At 42.6% G+C, this 26,154-nt stretch overlaps 1 protein-coding gene across 1 annotated transcript in view; it reads left to right on the top strand.

Annotated features, from left to right (window-relative positions):
• Nucleotides 1-26,154, top strand: part of PCSK5 (proprotein convertase subtilisin/kexin type 5) — a 1,432,234-nt gene that overhangs the window by 1,205,797 nt on the left and 200,283 nt on the right. Inside the window, exons 24-26 of the mRNA XM_085633086.1 lie at nucleotides 5,783-5,851; nucleotides 10,476-10,518; nucleotides 19,873-20,015. Of these exons, the coding sequence (XP_085489212.1) occupies nucleotides 5,783-5,851; nucleotides 10,476-10,518; nucleotides 19,873-20,015 (255 nt within the window). The remainder of the gene's footprint in view (nucleotides 1-5,782; nucleotides 5,852-10,475; nucleotides 10,519-19,872; nucleotides 20,016-26,154) is intronic.

Consider the following 26,154-nt stretch of genomic DNA (forward strand, 5'->3'; position numbering starts at 1 on the left):
CTAATCCAACAAACCAAGAGGAATGCCCTAGTAGAACGAATGAACCCCAGCTCCATCAGCAGCAAGGAAATCTTTTGAATTGTCAAAGACTTCACCACACCCACGGTTGCTATTGGCGACATCAATCCTTTACAAGATCTGTGGAACATCCTCTCAAACCTTTTTTTTTTCAGCAAGATCGCAACCATATACAGCAACTTTGCCCCACAACTGGACCCCCTGACCATCTCCAGAAGTCTCCCAGTGATGAACGAAGACAGCACAATCACCACATGGGACACCATTAGCACAGAGGAAGACGCAACATTCATGAAGACCATTCACTCGGGGGGGCCTGGCGAACCCCTGCCTCCACCACACCTTTGACAAAGGAGCAATCACTATCAGCAAGGCCTTCACTCCCATCCTCAGCACCTCCATCAGTACAGCCACCTTGTCGAGACCATGGAAGCATGCAATCATCAACTTCCATCTAAAGAAACTCTCAGCCGACCTGACCAAACTCGCCAATTACCATCAGATAAACTTCCTTCCCTACCCAGCCAAAGTCCTTGAAAAAAAGCCATCAACAAGCGCCTCTCATACTACCTCGCCAAACACCAGCTTCTGGATGCTACACAAATAGGATTTGGAGTCAACCAGAGCACAGGAACATCCCTTGTACCAGCAATCAGTGGCATCTGGAAAATCTTCAACAGCCAGGGAAATCACAGCCCTCATCGCTCTAGACCTACCTGTAGCTTTCAACACCACCTCCCATCCCATTCTAATCCAACAACTCCATGAAGCAGGCCTTCAGGGACACACCCTCAAATGGATCTGTTCCTTCCTCACTGGATGAGCCTAAAATGTCAACATGCCCCCTCCTCCTCTGAAGCCAAAGATCTTATTTCCGGAGTCCCACAGGGCTCCTCACTCAACACAACGCTCTTTAACATCTAGATGACTCCGCTGACTGACTTCCTATAAGCTCACAACATAAACGTATGCCGAAGATACACAACTGATACTCTTCCTTTCAGACAAAACACCCAACACCAGGTTAAAGTTTACCACATGCATGACAGGAGTGGCCACTTGGAGCAACGCCAGTTTCCTCAAACTGAACTCAGACAGGACTGAAATGATGGACAATGTCCTCAACATGGGACTCCACCTGGGGGCCCACAGACTTTGGAACCCCCCCACACCTTGCTTGCAAGTGAAAAACCTTGGAATCATCTTAGACAACAAACTAGGCATGACGGCCCAAGTCAATGCACTGGTCTCATCCATCTTTAACACTCTAAGTATGTTGAAGAAAATCTCCAAGTGGCTACCAGACAACACAGAGAAAATTATCACCCCAGCCCTCATCACCAGCAGTGTAGGCTATGGGAACATCCTGTATGCAGGGATAACCAACCAGCTCACAAGAAGACTGCAGACCATCCAAAACCCAGCAACCAGACTAGTACTGAACCTCCAACACAGCCCACATCACACCACACCTCAGGGAACTCTACTGGCTCCTGATACGCAAACGTTCACACTTAAAACTCCTCATCCACACCTACAAAGCACTCCACAACTCAGGCCTTCCCTACCTGTAGAGTTGCATTCACCTCCACCAACCTTCCAGACACCTCCACTCTGCCGGTCTCTCACTAGCACACACCCACACATACACAAAAGAAGAGAAGGGCGCCAGGCCTTCTCGTACCTGGCCCCTAAACCCTAGGACGACCTCCCACAACACATCAGAGCCTCCTCCTCTCTTCTTGAGTTTCACAAGAAGCTGCTTTTCAAGTAAGCTCTCCAGGGCTGACCTCTCACACCTGCTACAGAGAACCCGGATACCCTCATCGGTGATTAGCGCATTTAAACACACCAATAACATAGCATGACATAATATATTGTATCTAAGTTAGTACATTGTAAGTTTCTGTCCCATACATCTGACTGCAATGTGCAAATAGGGACTATAAAACATATTTGAGCCCTTTTGACTTTTCTAGCCATGGATTAAAATATATTCATCTGGTCTAACAGCTCACTTGTAGGCTAACCCTGTCTAAGGCCCTCCATGTTTTTTTTTTGTAGTGTCAAGCATGTAAAAGCTAAAACACTGTTTAGGGCCATATGTAATTGTCAGAGAGTGCTCTGATCTTCTGGAGTTTGGTGGGTTTCTGTAATTGAAATGTCCTTTAGCTTGCAGCATCTGCAGCCTGCTTGCATATCAGAGGTGGGGACGGCTTTGAAGCTCACCACCTTGATGTGCCACTTCACTAGCCATCCTGTCAGGGAGGGAGGTGTCACCTCCTTCCCAGGCAGGCCTATGTATCTGACTCCTGGGAGAGTTTGCACCTCCTAGCAGGGGGCCATATTCCTGTCATGGTGGCAGCAGCTACTGGCTGCCAGCCAGAGCACAGGAACGGCTAGGGCAACCAGGTGAGCAACCTCTAAGGTAGCCTGCTGGGAGCATTCTACATCAACCCTGGCATTGGAATCATGTCAGGGGTGATTAAATATGTTGTTTAATACCAAACATGACATATTTCAGTGAGGCCTTCATGGAACTGGCAACTTCGGGGTGGCCAGGTGCCAGCCATATTATCCTGTGGCCCCCTCATCACTTAAAGTAGCCCTTAATTGAAAGCGGCTACTATATAGACATATAAACTTGCACTTATATGTCCACACCTTTAATATAATGCATCCTGGACCCAGGAGGCCTGTCTTAGGGGTGACTGACATTCATTAAAAATAGTGATTTGACGTTGCAACACATGGTGAAGGCAAAGTCGAGTTTGGGCAGTTTGCACTGCACAGGCAGTCTGCAGTGGCAGGGTTGCTGTCATCTGTTTACTTGATTCATTCAGGGTAAAATAATCTGAGCTTCAGGCCCTGGTAACCCTTTTAACTCCTGTGCCCTGGGTACCCTTGGCACCACTTACCAGGGGCTTATAAGGGGGGTTAAAGTCCTTGCAATTGGGTTTACCAATCCACATGTATCAGTTTTAGGGAGAGAGCACAGGCAGTGGGGCCTGGGCAGCAGGCTCCAGTGCACTTCCAGAGTCATAACCATCAGCATTGGGGCAAAAACTGGGGGATGACCATGCAAAAATGGCACTTTCCTCCACCTTGTGTCTATTACGAGGCTGTACAACTGGCTTGCCAAATGTATGACTTTAGCATTGACATGGCAACATACACGCTGTCATTATCATTAGCCACGTGTGAACAAGTGCAGATAAACCATGTTTGAACAGTTAGAAGTGGTAATATGTGTTGTGTGAAAAGTATTATATGAAATTTCATAACAGGAAGTATAGTTGTGAATTTTTTTCCTATGATAATACCTGTGAGCAACAGGCTGCCCATAAACTAAAGCAGTAATTGGTATCTCAAGAGAAAGTTGATCAATAGCAAGTTACCTTTGTTTACTGATGCAGGGTTCCTATCTGTTGCCATTGGTACATTTAAGAGAACCAGCAGGATTTATAATAGGAGTAAAGCCTAGAAAACTAGACCCAATTGAATGACAGTCAGTCTGAATTCTCAAGGAAGGCCTGATAGGAGGTGGTAGAATTCAATAATGAGTCTTTTCAAAGGTTGCACTATACATAGAGCAGAAAAAACTTGCATGAAGTGCATCCAGGTGTGTGTGTTTTTTTTGCCATATCTCTTTATTAAGTTTTGTAGAACACCGAGAAACAATACAGTAGGACCACTCATCGACAATTGCACACAATTGCGGCTCGTTCTGCTTTTCAGATGACTTTGACAGCATAGATAAATAAGTAACAATAAAAGGGCTTACATTATTAATGTATGCATAACTACCACAGGAGTGACTTCCTTCGAACAATAACCCTTCGAGTGCACTGCTGTGTAGGAGTAATTGAACTATTGAGAATAACTGTGAAACTTTAGTATGGTGCCGAGCATCATGTTGTGGTCTACTTCATAATGCCGTCCTCCCTCATTCAATGGTCCCGATCTGAGCACCCACCATCTTACCCTGCGCATTCCATGTCTGATCTACCACTACCATGTATATGCTGCTCATGGAGGGTATATGTCCGATCTAGAACTCAATTTTTCCAAGTAAGTATCCCATTCTGTGTAGGACACGCCTCTGCCCCCCTGTTCACGTGTACCTAACATCACATTGATCTCGGCTTGGGTCCGTTTCATCCAGGTGTGTGATCGATGTTGAAATTTGTCTTTAAACATTCCTGGAAGCCTCTAAAGTGAAACACGTGGCTGCAAGATGTACAAGTTGTTGGTACTATAGGCAGTCAGGCAAAACCATTTGGGTGACTGTTAGCGATCCCTACTTGATAGCCGTGACAGCATTGGATCTCTTCAATGACGTAAGTGGAGAATTTCCCTGCACCTCAAGGCTATGTGAGGGCAAGTGAGGGATAAGGGACCTGTAGAAGGCCCACTCTTTCCCTATCTACCTCACTGGACCTGACTCCACCGCACTGAACCTAGCTTACTGAACTCCATGAAGGACGCATTAAATCTCCTGCCATTCAGGGGTTAGCAACTGCAGAAAATTCCTGAAGGGGTATTGAAAACCTAAATCTGCTTTGATCAAAGTGGCCCAAAACAAGGGGTCTTTTGGACACAAAAAGTGTTTCGGCTTTACTTTTTTTAATGTCTATACCACTGGCTCAATTGGAAAGCTAGTAGGGCATAGGGTACACATCCCAACCCCTATCGTTTTTCCATGCTCCTTTCCTACTCTGTGTTAAACTTATTGGGCTTGCACTTTGATCCCACACTATCTCGCACTGGTAATTTAAGGAACGCCAAAGCTAGGAAGGTTCGACGTAGAGTGCTACTATCAGGGCCAGACTAGGAACCAAAAGCAGACCCGACAAAAAATGTTCAAACCAGCCCAGCACCCTGAACTCCTCTCTCTCTCTCTCTCTCTCTCTCTCTCTCTCTCTCTCTCTCTCTCTCTCTCTCTCTCTCTCTCTCTCTCTCTCTCTCTCTATATATATATATATATATATATATATATATATATATATATATATATATATATATATCAATCTCCTGAAACACCCCAAACCCCCTTCCACATCTGGTGTAATCCCCTGGGGAAGCTGGAGAAAGTGACTGAGGTGCCAAGCATCAGCCTAGTGCCCTACAAAATGGCCTCCAAAGTCCCCAGCCCCCTGGGGAAATTGCTGGTGGAATAAACGGTCAGTCCGGGCCTCGTTACCATCACATGTTGTTGGGATGCTGGTCCCATCACATATTCAGTGATCACATGCAACGAAGCAGCCCATAGAAGCATTTTGCCATGAGGCTGAAGCCCTTGAGACAACTAGCTAATTAGGCACTTTCCCAATAAGCATAATGGTCAGTCTGCCACTTTCCAAACACATTTCCCTTGGGAAATGATTTTGCATGAAATGTTGGAGAGCAGCAGTTTAGGTCTTTGTTGTTAACAGGCTTTTGTGGTGAAGAGACACAGAGGGTCCATCTTTTGTTATAGGGCTGTAACATAGATCACACTTATCAATATCAGATCAGTGTTGTGCTGGTACCAAGTTTAGAACCCCAGAAGCAACAAATTACAATTATTTTATTACAGCATAATGGTGGTTTGATGTACGTTTCACGATCCGCTCCTCCCTGTATATTTATTTCTCCCATAAAGCCCTTCTCTACTGTTATAGATTAAAATGTAATGCTTGATGTGTTGGCATTGCATTAGAGATAAATGTACATTAAATAAATCATCAGATTGCAATTCATCAGGTCTCTTTTTCATCTTCAGGGGAAGTGGAGGACCCAGATTATGCAGAATGTGTGCCATGTGAGGCAGGCTGTCGGAGATGCTCCTTATGTAAGTGTTCTTTCTGTTGATATCAGCTTTACTGCTAGTAATTTTAAATGATTAGTTATTATTGATTAAGACTTTAAGTGAAAGTACAAGAAATTAAAGATCCCATCAAAGTATTGGAGATGAATGATCTTTGATAGTGTGGTCTTGTTGGTATCAATTGAAGTTTTCATAAAATTATGTGGGACTAGGTCAAAAAGGTACAGAATTAGATAGGCAAACGTGGTAACCCGTTACTTGTACATACATGTGCAGTTTATGACGTTTTGAGTTTTCACTTGCATTCCATTGCATCTCATGTTAAAGAATGCGTCTTGTAATATATGCATGTTATTCATGTACAATGGTGAGTTAGGCCCATTTTCTCCCATGTGCCAAATGACCTCAGTGACTGTATATGTCTATATATATATATGTGTGTGGGTGTATATGTTTGCATATATATATATCTATATGCATACAATGCTGCCGCTAAGGACAGGACTCTGAGCCACACCAGAGCTAATTCAAGCACTTTTATTTTTTTGGGTAAGAGGAAACACTTCATTTGTAGCATGTGTTGACTGTACATAGACATGCTTTGCACACTCCTGCCATCTAGTTTTGGACCCAGACTCTGCAATTTGGTTTTTTTCGAGCATGTATTTTGTGGTTGGCATGTCTCCTCCACGAGGTAATGCACATATTCAATGGCTCCTTTGTTAGGTTATTTTTTCCGCAAAAATACCGGTGGGTAAAGGGGGGTCAAGGGGAAGTTTAAAGACCTGCACGGAAAAAATCCCCTAATCACTATATATCAAACAACAAGGAATCCGTGGGTCTAAAGCAACAATACTAAATACTAATGCCAACAAGTCTGGATGCTCTAAGAAAAACAGTCCTAATATGGAGGACGAAGTCCCATCACCCACCGAGGTGGCATGCTTCATCATATGGGGCCTCATCTTAACCATACCGTTCGGTACAACCAGGAAGACCGCCCGGGGTAGCGACGGCCAGAGCGCTGCCTCACGCCCTGAGTTGCTACCAGGAGTGGAGGCGATTATTCCCGATTTATTACGGGTGACACATGAGAACCCTTGCAGTTCCACTTACTACTTGATGAGTAGGTATTTCTGTTGGTGGTATCGTTCCAGTTGAGTTTGGGATGAGATTCTTCTCGCCTTTATTCTTTAATTTTGTTGCAGTGGTAACAATCGGTCCTGAAGAAAGCCATGATCAGAGAGTGTGATCGTTAATGGCTGAAACATGTTGACCATGTTTTTATCCTTTGACATCTAAGGATACTGAATAAACATAATTTTCTATAGATAGTCAATTTTAATACACTATTCATCCACACTGCACTTTACACGCTGTTCCACCACACGTCAGGCAGCTTCAGTCTTTGTATAGATTGGTCCATCCAGGGTGCTAAGATTAAGAAAACATCCGCGAGCTCCTCCTTTTTCATCAACGCAGGAGTTGTAGCTCCATATCCACACTAGGTGTGGTTAAGAGGAGGCCCCATATGATGAAGCATGCCACCTCGGTGGGTGATGGGAGTTCGTCCTCCTTATGAGGACTGTTTTTCTTAGAGCATCCAGACTTGTTGGCATTAGTATTTAGTATTGCTGCAAGCAGAAGTGACATCATAAGGAGACTTCAATGAGATAAGGTCAGGACTTGGATGTTCCACATCCGCTACCAAAAAGAGTAGCAACAGAGCATAGGGCCACAAGCCTCATGCCATTAAGTCAAACACTATCACCACACACAAGATCTCTCACCAACTCAGGAAGAGAAGGGAGGAGACAGCCCTGAGCATGAGGTTTACTACTCTGACTCACAGGGAGACACACAACACAGCCCAGAGCAGTGGGATGACTAGGAATTGGTCCTTCCAGACACCGACATAGAACCGCCTATCCCAGCTAAAGCACCTACACCCAATGACACTTCCTCCTATCATATGGTGATACAAAGATAAGCAGACTATCACAAATTGCCAATGCAGACTACAGAGGAGGAAACTGATTTCCTGGTAGAATTACTTTTGAGAACTGAACGCAAAGTTCAGTATCTACCAATGATAGACTCTGTGCTGAAAGTATCTAAAGACATGTTAACGTCCCAGTCAAATCAAAGGTACTTACACACAGAATTGAAAGAAAGTACAGGCCTTCCCCTTCAGGCCCTCTCTGCATCAGAGGTCATCCTACTGCAGACTCCTTAGTTGTGACTACAGTGCGTAAAAGAGCAGCATCACACATCACTGGGGATGCTCCACCTCCCGATAAGGAGAGTAAGCGCATTGACGCTGTAGGAAAAAGGGTTGCAGCAGGACCTGCCAACTGGTGAATTGCAAATTCTGTGGGCCTCCTATCACATTATAATAGTTCTACATGAGATGAGATGGAAGAACTATTACAGCATTCCCCTGAGCAAAATGATAAATAAGAGGAAGGCCTGGTTGCGGATGGAAGACAATTATCTAAAACAATACGATGGGTTCTAGATAGTGCAGACACAGCTGCAAGAGGCAATAATTCCTCGGTAATGCTATGTCGCCATGCATGGCTTCCATTATGCAGACAGCATATAGGACCGAAGTATCCAAAAAGCAGAATGTCTATAGGTTCACCATATGAGGTAGGATGTCTTACACCTAGAGAGGTGACAGTAAATGAAGTTACACTTTGAAGTGCTTGCTTTCTCTCCAGATGCCAAAATGACCACAGCGCTTTCTGGCTATATGAGATAGGTCACCTTGTTTAACTTGTTTGGCACGCATTGAGCTAGCCTTACTTTGTATTTGCGCTTAAGGGCGCAACGGCAGCACTGATGAGCAAGTAGTTGTTTTTTAACTTCATAATGACATCATCTGAATAGTAAGGTATGACCATGCAGTGGTATCAATTTTTTCTGCATTAGCATTGCTGCTATTACGATTGCTGTCTTATCTGTTTCCTACTTGTATAAGATACTATGAATAAAATTGGTTGTTTTGATGAAATGTTATTCGATGTGCATTTTTCTCCAAATAAATTTGCATTAGTCGCCTGATTAAAGAACTTGTTATTCTCAAAAAGGAAAAATTGATTTGTCTGTCTTCGTAACATATGCTTCGATGGGTGAGGTCTTTTCCTTCACAGAGAACAAGCCGATATTTAAGTTAGCTGTCGCTGCAACCATCTTTCTCTTTAAGTTACTAGTAGTAATGATGACCCCTGACAAGAGCATCTAGTTTCCAGCTGTTCTTCGGCTGAACTACTCTTGTACATTAATATCCAAATGACAAAAAAAACTTCATACGCATTGTATTGCAGTTGCCTTAATTAAGCGATTCGTGCGTCTGACAAGGTGTCGAAGCGCATTAGAGAACGGGTTGAACGTGACGCCGTAGAACGTGCTTGATTCGAAGAACGTTGACATCCGTTGAAAATGGAAAGCTAAAACGGTCGAGCTTTGAGTGATTTTATTTTGTCTGGGTTAGAGGGCGCGCTTTTTAGTTTGGCCTAAACACAGACCACCTGAAAACTAGGGCTAATTTAAGAAAATGGCTTCACGTGAAGAGAACACTGACAGCAAGTGGTAAAGTTTACAAGTACCGTCAAAGCATAAGGGGCATATTTACTAAAAGTGACGTTGTGGTGGCGATAGGGGCTTCGCCTTATTTACAAGGCAGCGTTAAGCCACTTAACGCTACTTTGTAAATTAGGCCCCAGTTATACACTGTACTTAGCGTGAAAGGGGAGGGCAATGGGTGTTACAGTTGGTGTTCCACCGCAACACCTATTAATTTTGACGGTGCCCCCAATTTTGGAAGCACCAAAATTAAGACCAGGGAAAATCTGGTCTTCAACAGGCGAAGCAGAATGCTTTATTTCTCCTCGTTTTTGCTGTTTTCATGTGCCGCACACATAGAAACAGCAAATTGCCATTGATTGTTTATATGCCTGGAGGTGACCCTTCCTGCACATAAACAATCCCCAAAAAATGACGTTTTGCAATATCTATGTGATCTGCATTAAGCAGCACACATAGAAGTTTCAAAACGCCATGAAGGCTTGTTTATGTTCAGAAGGGAGAGCTTCTTTCACATAAACAATCCTTTCCCCCAACGCAGACACCCTTGCACTATGGTGCAAGGATGCCTGTGTTGGCGCTAGGCAGCTGAACTCGGTGCCAATGCAAGGGGAAACGCAGGGGTGCGCCGCATTCTTGTGAATACGGCGCATCCCTGCGTTTTAAGAATGGAGAATTGTGGCGTTAGCAATGTTTGCTTTCTGCCACGCTTCTCCATTCTGTTGTACATATGCCCCTAAATATGGTATTTTTAGTGGCTCTTGATTAAACTGGCTGCGTCTGTGTAGGGCAGCCATATTTGTAGAAAGCGACGTTCTACACATAAGTCTTTTGCTATTAGATTCTTTAATTTCTCTTCAGAAACGGACAACTCCAAGCTCATTGCCAGCATCACATGTGAGTTAAAGCTAGCATTGTTATTTACAGTTTCTAGAAATTGCATTACAAGCAATAGCAAAGCCTATGCACTGACCAGGGTGGCAAGTCAATGTTATTGATTTTTCAATTATTCTGACTACTTTGTTAACGATTTCCTATATGTATTTCATTTTGATTCCAGCTGACCCAGAAATCTGTTCTTCCTGCACTGAAGGATTCTACATGTAAGTTCCAGTGTTGCTTTTAATGTGATTGAAATTGCTTTCAGCTGCACTGATGGCGCCTGCTCAATGTGTTCAGTCACGCGGATGGCTAAATGGTATTGCTTAGGGCGGAAGTGTGGGCAGCAGACGATGTTTCCTGGAAAAAATGCGGTCCGTTTGTTATCAGCCAGCACAGACATGTCTGTGAATGGGAAAGAAGACATAATAACTTACTTCAAATAAAAATCAGTTTCAAATTCTCGTGGTAAGTGGCGCAGCGAATTGTATAGGATGACTTTAGAATGATCACTAAATATGAGCCGTTCATGAGTCACAAGCTAGTGGCCCCCTCCGTCTTGTATGTGCCGGGGCTCTGGACAGTGTGGAGAATCCTAAAGTGTGTCTTTAATCTCTTTTGACAATTCTTTCCTCACAAAAGAATGAAAAAGTGCATTATACGTAAAGGAGAAACCCCACTTAATTGCCCGTGCAATTTACAGAGCTTTCAGGCTTTTAACCCATTCATAACTCCGGCGTGTGTGTCAAGGAAAATATGATGGTTGGAGTCAGCTGGCATATACATTTTTTGCCCAAAAACTCCTTATGTGGATTATCCAAACTGAAGATAACTCGCCGGCTTAGTATTCTTTTTTTTTTTTTTTACAAAGTTTTGTCTTTGTTTTTCCTCCCTAGACTTTCCTCTCCACAACCCCACTGCTAAATGTTGTGATGCCTGTACCCACCCACACTTACTCCACTGCAATCACCTGGGTCGTTCAGACCGTAAGTTTAGAAGTGCAGATGCATACAGAAAGAGTATTGACAATGGGTTTCAATGCACAGGAATTGAACATTTTGTGGATGTTCAATCCATTTGCATTGGCTACCCACTTGACAATATTTTCTGTGTGTCAGGATTCCCAGTCCTGCAAGTGACATCAAGTTACTTACAGGGCTGGGAAGGCCTGGAAAGTATGGAAGACAGTGCAGTGCAAATTGGACTTACGCGGAAACACTAGACCACACAACACAGCTTCATTTCACATCTAGGTTAGTTTGAGCATTTCTGGGGTTTCAGTGGGGAAGTCAGTATTTTAAGCACCTTTAAGATGGTGCAGACAGACCCTTGAGACGTGTCATAGAGCTGCTGTGGTTCTCTGCTTCCCTTTAGTCGCAACCATGTATCCGTCTTTGCGGCTTTGTTGTTTTCACTGTTTCCGGGTATCTGTGGTAAAGTATTTCCTTGGGTTGCCTCCATGGTCTATTAGTCCTTATGCTCTGTTCCTGCTTTTTTTTCTACTTAAAATTTCGATTCTCAGCTTGCAGCCTGGCTCTCTTCTGGGGTTCCTGACTGGTCTCCTGGTCTGACAGGAGATCGTAGCAGCAGATGCCACCAGTACAACAGTCCGGTCATAATCCAGTGAATTCCTAAAAGTTACCTGGTAAAACTCCTGAGACAAATATACCTATTGAGATGGATCCAACTACAGTGGGAATCCAGTCCTGGTTTTCTCTTACCTCTTTTTCTCTGTTTTCCTCCAGTTCCTCTGGTGGGCGTATCATCTACACAATACAACCACTCAGGGATTTAGCGACACCAGCTGTTGTAGGTGGGTCAGACTCTCCAAACCTGACAACATGCCACTTTCGACTCCATACCTTGTGGGTTCTCTACAGTCATAAGGATGCCTTTACCTTATAGCCTCAATTTTCCGAAATGAAGAACTCCATCCAAATAAACCTGAGCTATTGAATCTCAATTTTGGGGAATTTGCAAAATGATAAATTAAATATTTCTATGAAAATCTGAAGTTTACATAGGCAAAATATACCAGATCCAAGACAGTAAAGTTCTTCCACTTACTAAAATATTTCATCATTGAGATAAATTATCTTTATATTTGTAACATTTTGTGGCTCATTGTAGCATTTGATGCATTATGATAATTGTGGGCTGTTTTGTGAAGCTATTACATTCTGTCATAATTTACATGGAATTTCTTTTTAATAAACCTTTGTTTTTTCAACCATACAATAAGGAAAATATTTTTTGTATTAATTCATTGAAATCCAAGCACTTTAATACATTATTTATGCCAGTGGCTATGATCTGTAAATGCTATGAGGATTTGTGATATTTACATCCGAACACACATAGTATGCTTTCTATGTTCATGCACTGCGTATACATGTTTTGTGAGGTGGTGGGGCACATTGGTTTGATAAAGACTGAGACACCGAAATGTGTAATCATCTGGAGTAAATTCCATATTATACCAGCAATCCTGGAGTGCCGGTACGTTTCTTGAGTAAGTAGTGAGTCGAGCTATAGTTTAGTAACAGCAATGTTATCACCGGGTGGAGTAGGGATCTCAGTGGAGTAGTAAGTTTCCAAAGATGCTATTTCTTTCCGAATAAGACCCAGGACCATGAGGTGGGTTTGGTGCACTGTCCCACTCAGCACCATGGCACACACTTCCGCCTTTTCCCCGGTCGCATACTGAGACAGTACACTCTATAATCACAAAGACACTGTTCGCATTGTAGGCACATAACTGCACCTGCCTGGCAACAGCGCATTAGTGCACGGTGGACCGGTTACCAGAAGTTGTAGGTTCATCTTTCATTTTTAGGCAGAAACTGGCTGGACTTTCAGATTTATTACCCCTTTAACAACCATCACTACTTTGTTGGAATTGGTTGCTCTCCAAGATTTGTCATTTGCCACTGGTTCCAATCTGAGTCAATAAAAGGACAGAAAACCTGTGGCTAAAACAATAGGGTGGTGATTCGCCTCTGCTAGAAACCGCAACTTAAAGTGGAATCTCCCATTTGAAATCTGACTTTAGACATCTGGAAAATTCTAGTGAAATACTTCTGTATCCACATATTTAAATCAGAGAATAACGTCAGTAGAGTCCCAGTTTTTTTTATCACATTTTTTATGGCATAGGATTCTGCAACCATAGTGTGATGGAAAGGAACAAAAATGATGCTAATGCCAGAGTTTAGGAAGGTAAGAATATGCATCTTAAAGGAGCTCTAGTATTAGGACGAGTTACCATGGTTGCTGTCTTCTCTATGAGACCCATTCTTCTGTAGCCTAAGAGGAGTAGGTTCTTAGAACTGTGTCCTGAAGAGTATTAGGGGTGGTGTATCTTATCTGGAAGTCTTCACAAATAAATGTAATTAAAAACTTTCAGTCATGTAAGGCATGTGACCCTTATGGGTGTCAGAGCACTGTCATCTACACTTACTACTAAAAGGCAAGAAGATAGGCATTCTCCTTCTAAGCAGCACTGTACAATAAACTTATCACCAGGTTGTAATAACCTGATTCACTTACAGTAAAGGGTTTGTCGACTTCTCCTTCGATAGCCAACACCTTTCAGTTCTATTAACACTTACTCCATGTCGCAAAGCCATTTACATTCTTTCATGCCCATAAGGCTAGACAGTTGATGAAAAAGTATGTCAATAGGAGACTTGGTTTCCAACAAAAAAGTTTGTCTTCTGCCTATGGAGAGTACATGATTTTGAGAGATCAACCTTACAAACTCTATAGTTTTATGTAATTCTTCTACAAAATGTCAGTGTATGTCCAGGTCCTTTTAGTAAACCCTCATACCTTAGCAATGTTAGGCTTTTTCAGACTGCCAAGGGAGGATTTCCACCTAGATCCTTCTAAATTTGCATCCACGTTCTCCTCTGAGATTAGATGAAGAATTTCAAGAAATGTTGATTGAGCTTCATTAGAACTGTGATATCAACACAGTAGAGCTTATGTAAATTAACTGTCAATGATGTGCCTCCACTTCTCTTTTTGAAAAACACAGGGCTCCATTAGAGGAGAAGTGATAACAAACAGTCTGTCTATTTCCAGGGTTGAACCTGCTACTTTGTGGCTTTTTGATATGGTGGTCTTACCGACAATTCGTCAGAATTCGCTTGACTTGCGGGTAGAAGCTGCTGTTGTCACAGAAGTCCAGATTTGAGTTCCATGTTTCTCTTTAGCCTCACACCGCAACTTTCCAAGACATCATCCTAAGATCTTCATTTTCCTGTCCCGATCAGAGTTGAGCTTTGAAAATTGACTATGAATTTATTTAGGTCCCTACTATAATAGCATTCTTCATCTGTGATATAATGGTAATCGCGGAACCTCATAATACCCTTTACTATCTAACCTGTTAAAATGTCCTGTTAAAATTAGTTTGGATTAAGTGTTTAGGTAATTCCTCAGATTCAGCAAACGCATCCTATAAAATGGGTGGAGAATTTGCCACAGTTTGCTGAAAAGTACTGAATTCAATTAAAAAACTGAATAATGAGAAGAAAAGAAATTGCAGAAATGTTTTTCACAATGAATAATTCTCCACCTGTGAAAAACCTTTGGGGAAATATATTCAGCACTTCACACATTGAGGTAGCAATCAAATTGTGATGGCAAATTAGTTATTTAAGAAAGCAATGCGCCAAAAATGCCTACATAATCAATTATTGAGCCACCCCCAGGCAGATGCGAGTATGTACGAAGGGCATGTCACCTTTGGTTCCACCATTTAAAATGTTACATCTAAATATGATCACATGAAATAATTGTTTACCTCAGGAGTCCGCTTTATAAATACTGAAGATGGTGTCAGGAATCCACAAACTGTCAACTGTCTTCCAATAATTTACAAAGATAGATCGTAACTACAATGGAAGTCACCTACAAAAAGCAATTTACCTACACCATCATTTGATCATTTTGTCTCCCAGGTGATACATACATATTCCATAGAAACCATCTAAAATCATTGGAACCTAATATGGGGAACACCAATTTCACACATAGCATTACATTGAAATATGTGGAGACCAGACTCTAATTAATTCTGCATTTAGACATATTGACATCTGCAACCTTTTATCAAAGCTAATGCTATTTTACGTAAACTGAAATAGTCTGGCATTATAGACTAATGATTATATAGCTGTGGTTCAGAACATGTTGCCCTAAGTGCTCAGGTGTGTTCTGGGTCGACATACTGCATCAGATTTACATATGAGAAGAAAAAAAGCACAATTTTAAGGATTAGTGCAGAAATTGCAGAATCGCTAAAGAATCTTCCATTAAAAGTAAACCGATCTTCCACGTGCACCGAATTGCTGATGTTACCCCTTGTTCTTGAATCATGTCACCGTACCCACTGTACTAATGCCAAGTAATGCATTGTATTGCATTGTATTGCAAACAGTAATGCCAAGATAAACTCCTGGAACAACACACGTCAAAACATCTGCTCTGACCACCAGCTCTTCTTGCCGAGGTGAAACTCTCAAAGGGAAATACTGGGAAGAAGCTAGCAGAGGAAAGATATTTGCCCGAAAATCCAAAATGGATGCAGTGAGTTCTGTCAGAGTCAAGGAAACATGGAAACTGTGGTTCCCAATAGAAACCAAGTCACAGTTGCCAAAACCTGCCAGTGCCGAGCACCTCAAATCAACCACAAGAACATTGTGATCAATTTTCCATGGAAACGTTATTGGGTTGCCAATCCGTCCAGTTGCTACAACATAGCAATGTCATTTGTTGCATGCCTTGTCTTAGCTTCTTGCCTACCACAGCTGTTCAATTACTTCCATCCGCCTGCATAGAAACATGTTTACCTCAGACCTGCTTATATCTACCTACGTTGATTGATTTTAGGTTTTAATATTATTACTAAGAAGAAACTGAATTACATAGCCATTAATCACCCACAAATAACACAAACATGGGCAGCCATTGTTCCCAATAGTTAACTGTTATCGTTCTCAGAAACTATCCAGCCTCGCCCCATCTAGGTAAAATAATTTTCCTTCGTCGTCGTCTGTCGAAATCCGCCCCCAACCCGGCCCCACTGCCCCCACCGCTCTTACCTGCACAGGCCGCGGCTGAAACTATCACATGAAAGCAAAAACCTAATTCTGTCTCCACAAGGGAAAGACAAGGGTGGAAAAGGGGGCCACATCCACTGGACAGGCCAGCATCTCAATTCCACAACTTCAGTCTTTGCACTCTCCCATAAAGTGCCTCAGCCTTTTAAAAGAAGGGGTTACCATGCATGGCATCCGCAGAAACATCCCATCAATTAAATCCACAGCATATCTGAGAATAGTGTCTCTAATGATTTCCAGCTCACCCCCAGAACTACCTCAATCACCTCAACGTGCGACAGAACTTGGCAATTATTATATCCTCCTTTACTGCTTTTCAATAAACTCTGTATTCTGCCTCATTCTCTGCATTACTTAGCTATAGTCAAGAAACATTCAGGACATGTTCACCATTTATGGACTTCCCCCTGTCCAGGGAACTGTCCAGTTTGCAATAAGTGCCTTTTAATTGAGAGGTAATATACTTTCTGAACCTGTATGTGAGGCGCAGAATGAGGAGGCAGGACCTCTGTATCAAAAAACCTCAACTGTATCAAAGCGCTGATCGTGTAAGACTGAAATTCCCAAGAAGATGTGCATTCTGCTTGTACTCTCGCCTTAGCAGACTCTAACTTAGATATCCTTCCTTTGCTCTCTTGCACATCCTTCTTTGTCTTAGTCAACCTCCTTCCCAAGGCGGTAACAGTGGCGTATGTCAAAATCTCCCTCTACTCAGCATTGGATGTAGTCTCCTTCAGTTCATGTAATGCCTCCAAGATAAAGGCCTCTCGCTGAGACTGACAGCATGTCCACCAGGAACTCCGGGTGCCTCACTCAACTGTAACTTCAACCTTGGAAGGAAGAAATCCACCTTATCTCTTCAGTGTCTCTCCTTGTCTTCTTTAGTGGTTTAGTGGCATGTTACCGCTGGTCATGGCAACACCCTCTGCAAGCTACTCTGCTTGTTATGAGGACAGCAATAGGAAGTGTCCCCGGTGTTTCCTGGGGGGCACTTTGTCACAGTCCTCTACTTGGGTTCTGAAAATACATTTATTTTTGATGCTGGATTGTTCTAGACGGGCTTTCATGTTGCATATAGCGTGTCTGGATTTAAAGCACAAGGGGAAGGGGAATGAACAGAGAGAGATAAGAAGTGACATGGTTGTATCTGAAGTGTCTCTAGTTGACTTCATTAGATTACTGTATTAAAGCTACTGACATTGGAAATTCCTCTTTAATTTTGTCTATGAACAGTGAATCAGACAAGAAAACAAATAACATCAGCACACTGTCAGTCTACGCATTTAACTTACATGAACCTTTTTAAAGTTACAAGCATTCAAATAATTTTACAAATTGTGGGTTGATTCTGGATCTCACACCTCAGAGCTGTAAGGAATCAAGGGCCAGATTTAGTGATTGGCAAAGAGGTACTAAGTCACAATAGAGACAGATATCCAGTCTGCCTTATTAAAAGTGAAATATATCCTATGGCACTTATAATAAGGTGGACAAGATTCATCCTCAGCCAAACTCTAGATCAGACACCACAAGGGGCCGATTTTGGTGTTGGGTGGAATTCCTTCCGCCTGACACTAACTCGGTCCTGGAACCGACCAATGCCTGGTCGGTGGTCTCGCCCGCCGAATTCGGATGCGACCAAACACTGTTCGGTCGCATTCCTACATTTCACTATGGGAGCATGCATTACAGCCGTAAACCGGCTGTAATGCATGCTCCTATAGGGAAATGGGAGGTGTGGTTCATCCCTGCACCCCATGGCAGGCACCTCAAGGTGCAACAGGAGGGCACCATAGGTGCCCTCTCAGCCCCCAACCGGAGACCTGCTGCGGGCCCCCAAAAATGTTTTCCAACATGGTTTCCATGCTGGACAGGCCGGCATGGAAACCATGCTGGAAAACATGCATCGTAATCTCAAGGGTGGAAAGGCCTGCCCTTGAGATTACTTCCCGGCTTCTGACTGGCTGACGGGCTCCTGGAGCCCATCAGAATCCAGACAGAATAACCAGCTGGTTTACTATCCGACACCTAGATCATAATTAGGAGGTTGGAAAATAAACAGAGCTGCCCATTACAATACGGCCCTGAAGGCTCCGACCATCGGTCAGAGCCTTTACAGGCCACATCGTAATCAGCCCCTAAGTTCTTTACAATACTATTTATTCCCTGGAATAGGCTTCTCTTCTCATCAAAGGCTCAAATCTCTCCAGTAGATAAGTTAACTGTGTTTCTTAACTCTATTCTAGCTTCACAATGTCCAGGCTTCTATTGAATCTCCTAAACTTGACAACTTCAAAGTTCTTCTCTATTACCCAAAATATTAGCTGAGTTCCTGTAGATTATTATATCATTTATAAGCACATACTCAGATATCATGGTTTCACTGACCTTAAATCCTCTTGAAACTGCTGAGATGCCCAAAACCTTGTACCATACATGATCTAGAAGGAAGGATCCTCAGGTTAAGAGGGAACGCATGAAAACAAACCACCCAGGTCGAGTTCTGCAAAGGAACACGCATTGCAGAGGTAGGGCACAATTTACATTGCTACAGGAGCCAACATGACAGCAAATTCTGGTGGGAGTTAGAGTTCTCATCTGGTAGCACAAGACTTCACTATCAGCTTCTCAAAAGAATCTCAGAAAGCACACTCCTATACTATGTAGGTCTCAGGTCTAAGACTACTCCACCAAAGTCCTGTGACATCTCACAATTCGGCACTACTATTAGAAGGGCCACACAAAGCACAGGTACTGACAGGGACAGATACGGGCATTACAACAGTTTAAGTCATAAAGGAAAACCCAATGACTATAATGGCAAGAAAGTCAAGATTATTTGAAAAGCACACATTAATAATTAGATTATAAATGGGTCGAGGGGTCTATCATGCAAAAAAGGGACTGAAGGGGAGAAAAGTAGAGACGGAGGGTATTAATTTGAGGAAAATTACCAAAGGGCCCAGTGGAAAATGCTTGCTGAATGTAAAGAGGTATTGTAATTTATGGTGGACAAATATAGTGTGAAGCATTTTGAGAAAAATCTGAATAATAAAACTGATGTTAAAGTTTGCCGATGCCACACTAAAACCACATTGTCGTAGTATGTGGCAGAGAGATCATGATGTGAAAGGTCCCTTAAAGGACGGATTAAAAGTTCCTTGCGCCAGTTCACAGTCAAACTGCAGATTGTATCCAGGCGCATTAATCAAAAACAAGACAGAACTCCACTTCCAGCCAAACTGTTGTTCAGACACTACATGGGAAATGTAATGTCTAGATTTTTGCCCTATTCATGATGTTAAAATGTCAGACATCTTATGTCATCACAAACTCTATATGTTTGAAAGACTTAAACCTAGTTCTTTGTACATCAAAAGCAAGAACCTAAAAATATAATTGTCATAGCAAGGATGAGGAAGGTGGACTAACTGAATTGTACTCTACCAGGTACCAGAGCAGCTGCTACATTTCTTGTCCAGAGAAGACCTATGCTGATGACTCTTCCATGAATTGTGTGGACTGTGACATTGCCTGCCTTAGCTGTGAGAAGAGGGAGTGTTACTGGTGTAAAGAAGACTTTTATCTTTTGGGTAAGTAATGTGTTCTGTAATTTATTGACCTCTGTTGCATGCACTAACACAGAAGAGGTGGGCGTGCACTAACACAGAAGAGGTGGGCGTGCACTAACACAGAAGAGGTGGGCGTGCATGCTCAGTGGTATGCAATGGTATGCCACTGCAGCCCAATTTCTAAATATATATTAGCTCCTCTTCTACATGAGCTGCTGGGGAAGTCTCTGTGTCCAGCTGGTCTGGATCTGAAAATATGTTATAGACCTATTGTTTACATAGATGGCTGCAGGGGGGAGAAAGGAGCTGAAGCTTAGTCGGTATCATGCAAACTCCGCTTTTTCAACAGTTTGTCAATAGCCAAGGTAAAACAGCATCATATATTGCATTGCTTCTACTCCGCAAGACTAGGCTTGATGGGGAGAGGAGAGGGACACTGATCACAAGCAGTGATGTAGGTTTAAAGAACCATGAAGCTTCCCAATTAGGCAATAGATCAATTAAATTAATGACCAGTCTGACCCTACCTATGGATAAAGAAATGCAGTCAATTCTAAGTGCTGATCATCTAATAGATAAAAAGGAATGTATTTATTTATTTATTCATCTTCATTGACATTTTACACCCGTCAGCTCTGACCAAATGGAGAGTTAGTACGCTTTCCAGTGAACAAACCACGGAGATCATGACTTTCTTACAATGCTGTCAAAAAGGTTAAAACTAGAAAAGAGGAATAACTATATTATATTAGTCTATTCACTATTCTCGAAGGGGAGGGAAAGAGATTAGTATAGCAGAAGAGACAAGGTGAGGAAGGGAAGTGAGAGGGTACCTAAGAGGGTGAGGCATGGAAGCGGAGAATAGAATAGGAGAAGCTACATGCTTAAATCTTGTTTGAAGAGGTAGGCTAAAATGTTTTCTAATCTGGAAAGAACGTCTTGGCGGCACTGGTCTTATTTAAAGATTTCTAGAAGGAGGGGGTGCACCTGAGAAACATTGAGCCACAGCCTGGAAAGAGTTAACTTGTTTGGGTTCAATTTGGAAAGGTCCTCACTCCTGAATTTCTTGCCTTCAGAAGCATTTAACAGGGATGAAGCTACACATGTGGTTGGTGACGAAGAGCACAGCAGAGAAAAAGGCCATTTTAAATTTAATTTCTTGCTTCAAGCAGAAGAAGCCAGTAGAGCTCTTTAAACCCCACAGTAATGTGTTCATATTTTCTCTTTCCTGAAAAGTCTCGCAGAGAAGGGCTCCACTGCTTTAGGAGATGCTGGCTGGAAGGGTTTTGGGAGACTGCTCCAGGTGGCCTTCTCAGTACACAAGGCAACTAAAACCAAGCAAAGGTCATTTAGGATCAGTTTAAACATTTTAGAGTTTGGGGTGAGGATCTTGAGGAAGTGTTCAATATGCCTGTTCTGGGGATCAATGAAAGACTCACAATGTATCCTCGAATGTGAGATTTAGAGTGGAGCCCGAGAGTTCAGATGATATTGGATTAAGTTGTTTACATAGGAGGATGAATTTGGCCTTTTCAGGCTAAGAAGGTTTATGGTCCTCTAGTTTTTGTGGTGCATTTGGCAGTCTTTTAGTTTGAGCCATTATTAATCGTAGACAATTGTATAATAAGGGCGTGATTTAGAGTTTGCCATGTGTGAGACATCAGCCATAAAGTGAGGGCTGTTCTGTCCACCCTATCTAGAGCGTATAGGACATCTTTATTTTCTAAATAGGGAGGGTGGGACATCTGCTTCATTGATGATTAATGGATAGTAATGTATATACTTCACAAAGGCATGGTCTATCAAAAATACTTTATCACCAGACAAGACGTGATTGTTTTGATATCGAATCATTTTTCAGCCGTGGCTAGGTGCCTTTTACTTACAAATAAATCTAGCCACACTTCAAAGAATATCTTTATATGAACGTTTATTTTTTATGCATATACCTTTTATGTTAATAGCACTAAATAAAACAAGCATTGGCATAGCCAATAGGTCTCGCTTTTGGGACCTTATAAGTATTTAGTTATGCAGCACAATATCCTTGGGGCAACAAAATCAACTGTTGCATGGCTAAACAAAGGTCCCAAAGGCGAGACCTATTGGCTATGCCAATGCTTGTTTTAAAAGAAGCGAATCTTAAAAATATAAAAGTGGGGCTAGGAGAGCACAGGCCCAAAAGCAAACAGACCTGAAGCAGTGTGCAGCTGCTTGCCCCTTGATAAAAATGTTTTTAAAGATAATATACAAAAATATAAAGAAAACGCAAGTAGGAGAGTGAGAAAAGCAAAGCACCCTCACAGAGTGCACAAGGCATATTTAAAAAAGAAAAAGTAGTCCCTCCCTACCAGTCAAGGGTGGAAGGCTAGAAGTCAACCACTGCAGTAGGTATATAAATCTGAAATGCTCCTGGGGAGGGGAATAAGAATAGGGATGAAAGCTATCTGGGGGATCGGGGGACTGAGATAAATAGGAAATCCATCCAATCAGCAGCAATGGGCCGATTCAAAGCCTGCTCTATGTATTGTATAGCAAAAAATAGGTCTTTAACAACAGCTAAATGAGTCTATACGGATCGGGATCTAAAAAACAGTGGCAACTAAACAAACAGGCCACCACCAACAATTCCACATGCACGCAAACAAAGCCCACATTTACCACCAATGAGAAAATACACAGTATCGCCAAGCAACACCTACAGGCCTACAGGAGTAATGAGAATGTTAAACATATTCATATCTAGGTGCGTCGTGAGAAATGTCAGTACTTCTGTTTGTGAAGAACATTCTGCTCCACTAGTCACCTGAGGAGTGCCTCTGCCAGCAAAGAATGAAATATAGGAAGAAAGAGAGGACAGGGAAAAAGCAAGCAGTGTTGGAATACAGACAAGTTGTAACCAGCATTGGCAGCGCGGCCGCAAAAGTGAAAGTGGGACAGTGACAGAGCAAGCAGTGTTGGAATACAGACCTGCGGCCGCGACGTGCACTCTGTGGTGGTGAGGGGGAGGGGCATGCAATGGTCTGGAGAGCAAGCGAGAGGAAAGCCAGATGGCGCCTGTTCGCGAGGAAAGCCAGATGGTGGCTGTGCGTGTGCCCGCACACGTAACAGCAAGCTTTAGGCCACAAGCAAAAGCTTGGGGTTGCATTTCTAAAGCCCCCACTCACTAAATGTCTCGCCAGACCAGCGCATGCGCTGGCTCACGCCAGACCGAAAAAAAGATACAGGTGATTAGAATAATATCTGCAACATAGTTATAGACAGCCACAATCAAGACAGAAATTAAAGAGAAGCAAAGTCGAAAGTAATTAGGATGCCTATGGAATTGTTAGTGAGTGAAATGTCCATGTTGTGACTGTATTTTCTCTACACCACTTTTGGTTAAAAAGTATTGGAACTTATAAAAGTGAAGAGGGTGATGTTGATATCTGGGGGGTGGGGTGGATGCAGGGCAGAATCAGAACAGCTCCATCAGCCAGATACAAAAACTGCTAATTAAATCGACTCCTGTAGACCTACTCCTACATTTGTTGTAGTAGTAGTATTTCTTTATTAAGTTAAAATAAATATAACCATAAAAGATACATAAATCAGTTAATACAATCAATACATGACATCAATATTTTTAAAATATTCAGCAGAAAAAGAGGACAAAATGCATAACCACAGTGCAATAAACGTTAGCACACAGCCATTCTACCTAGGCGACAGATAGATCATACCAATCTGAATTACAAACAATTTTCAACCGCGGAGAAACACCTCAGCGAAAAACAAAGGGAACAAAGAACATAACCACGGTGCAATAAACATTAGCGCACAGCTAAACCAACCTACCTAGGCAACAAATAAATCTTTCCAGTCAGAATTAGAAATAATTGTCAACAACGGGTAAAACCTCAGCTATTTCAGCCAAACAAGGGCCAAATTAAGGCCAGGCCTCCCATAATTTGCCAGTGCTGCTTATAAAAGGCCCTACATTCACACGAGTTTGAACATCCCTAAGCATAAACATAAACAGCATGGCAGGCCTGACTTGGTTACATTTTCAAACCTTTAAGATGGGTAGTAAAAAATGTTTCCTAGGAAATGTATAAAGGGTACAAAACAAAACAAAATGAGGAACGGTCTGGGCCGAGATTTTGTCACTCTCACAGGGACCAAGGGTACCCGGGGCAGCCCAGCCTTTGGGAAAGCTAATTAATGGCAAAAGAAAGTTCATTCTGAACTTGGTGTAAAGCTGGTGGTGATACACATTGTTTACCCAAGTTAGGTACGGGTCACTTGAGGATACAGTTTCAGTCAGACAATGGGAAAAAACCGCAGGTTTTTGTAGTTTTTTCACTATCAGCGATAATACGAATTAAGGAATTCTATTTAACCCATGTATAATCTCCTTTAACAATTCTATTGGGAAAGGAAACCAGACTTGGGTGACCCACATTAGTGAGCTTGGTCTTAATTTAACTCAGCCAGGGGATCGCCCTCACATTATCCCGGGAAAGGCAGTGCCTGACAATCAGTCTGTTCAGGGTTGTCTCGCACTTGTGCCAAATAGAGATCCACCGCAACAACTGTCTATATTTAATAGCGTCCAAGATATATTTGAGGCCCAGTTCTTCATGAACAGAATAGGCTAAAGCACTTTGCGGGACGGCCAATAAGCGACTAGCGAACTTGTTCTCTTCAACCTGTATGGCACTGCAAACCCCCTACCCAGATATATTTATCAGGAGGTCTAAACTGGTCATAAAATCACCAATAGACTCAAGTAACAGTTGAAGCCCTAATGCCGTCCTTGACATAAGGACTGCATTGTGTAATAGCGCATGAAAGGACTGGTGATGGGCGGGCACCTGAGCGGGGATCATTGTATTGTTTTTCCAACAGCTCATCCTCTAAACCACTAATATAAATATTAAATAGAAAAGGCATCAGGACGCACCCCTGCCTAACGGCGCAAGTAATAGGGAAGCGTTTAGTACAAGAGCCATCCTCCCAAATCCTACCGACGCAGACATGTCCATGTGAATGTCCTCCACAAAGGGCACCAGAGCTGGATCAACATTTCGTGACAACATCATTAACCAAAGCTTAGAACGGTTCACCCGGTCAAACGCTGATGTAAGGTCCAATAAATCGCAAGAAAAGAGTGCCCTTTTTGGCCACCGTATTCTTCGAGATTAGTAAATGCAGGTTCAAACCTTGATCAATACAACTTAGGCAGACCTGAACCCATACTGTGAGTCAGAATGACGTTTTTCTCCTCTGCCTACAGAGACAACCTTTACAGGACCACCTGACCCAGAACTTTAACATTTGTATCAATCAGAGATGTGGGCCTAAAACATCCTAGGTCAGCCCAGTCACCCTTTTTAAAAACTGGTACAATGATGGAATGGGAACATGAACTGGGGGGTAGGACCTGTTAACATGGCAGCATTTGATATATTAGACAGCAGGGGGGCCCAGATGACTACAATACTCCTGAAAATATCTGCAGGGACTCCATCGGGATCAGAAGCATTATTGCCAGCTATGTGCTTGATGGCGCATGTAACATCTTTGATTGAAAAAGAAAGACTGGAGTTGCCCAGCACCTTTTTACCAGCGTTTTGAATTACATACTCTGTCCCATCCTTAAATGAATAAATTTGGGAAAAGTGATCATGCCACTTAGCTTTAACTATCACCGAGGACAAAGATTGGGCAGCCTCAGCAACTAAAAAAGGGATGATTAAGGACTCTCCAGAAGGTAACACTATCATTAAGGTCACTAGCTCTCATTACCTGTTCCCAAATATCGTCTTTAAAGGACTATTTTCTCTCCTTAGTAGCCTACTCATAGATGGCATGTAAGCATTTTATCTTCCCATGTCCCTTGGGGAATGTTTAAGGGCCTTAATTAGGGCACAATGGCTTTAGGAAAAGGCTCATTAAACCAACCTTCCCCACTGGAGATAGTGTGGCCTTGATGGGGAGCAGTGAGGGCAGTCCATACACCGGTGCATAGTACAGAAAAGGCATCTAAAACATCAGTGGGGGCTAAATTGGGATTGAGGCATCATTCTAGCTCATAGCACCTCTGCCTGAACAAATTACTGCAAAACTTCTCTGGGATCACTTTAGTCCATTCAGGCATCCACCCTGACCCGAGTGA

This window comes from Triturus cristatus, chromosome 2_1 (genome assembly GCF_964204655.1).
Source record: "Triturus cristatus chromosome 2_1, aTriCri1.1, whole genome shotgun sequence".
NCBI lineage: Eukaryota > Metazoa > Chordata > Amphibia > Caudata > Salamandridae > Triturus > Triturus cristatus.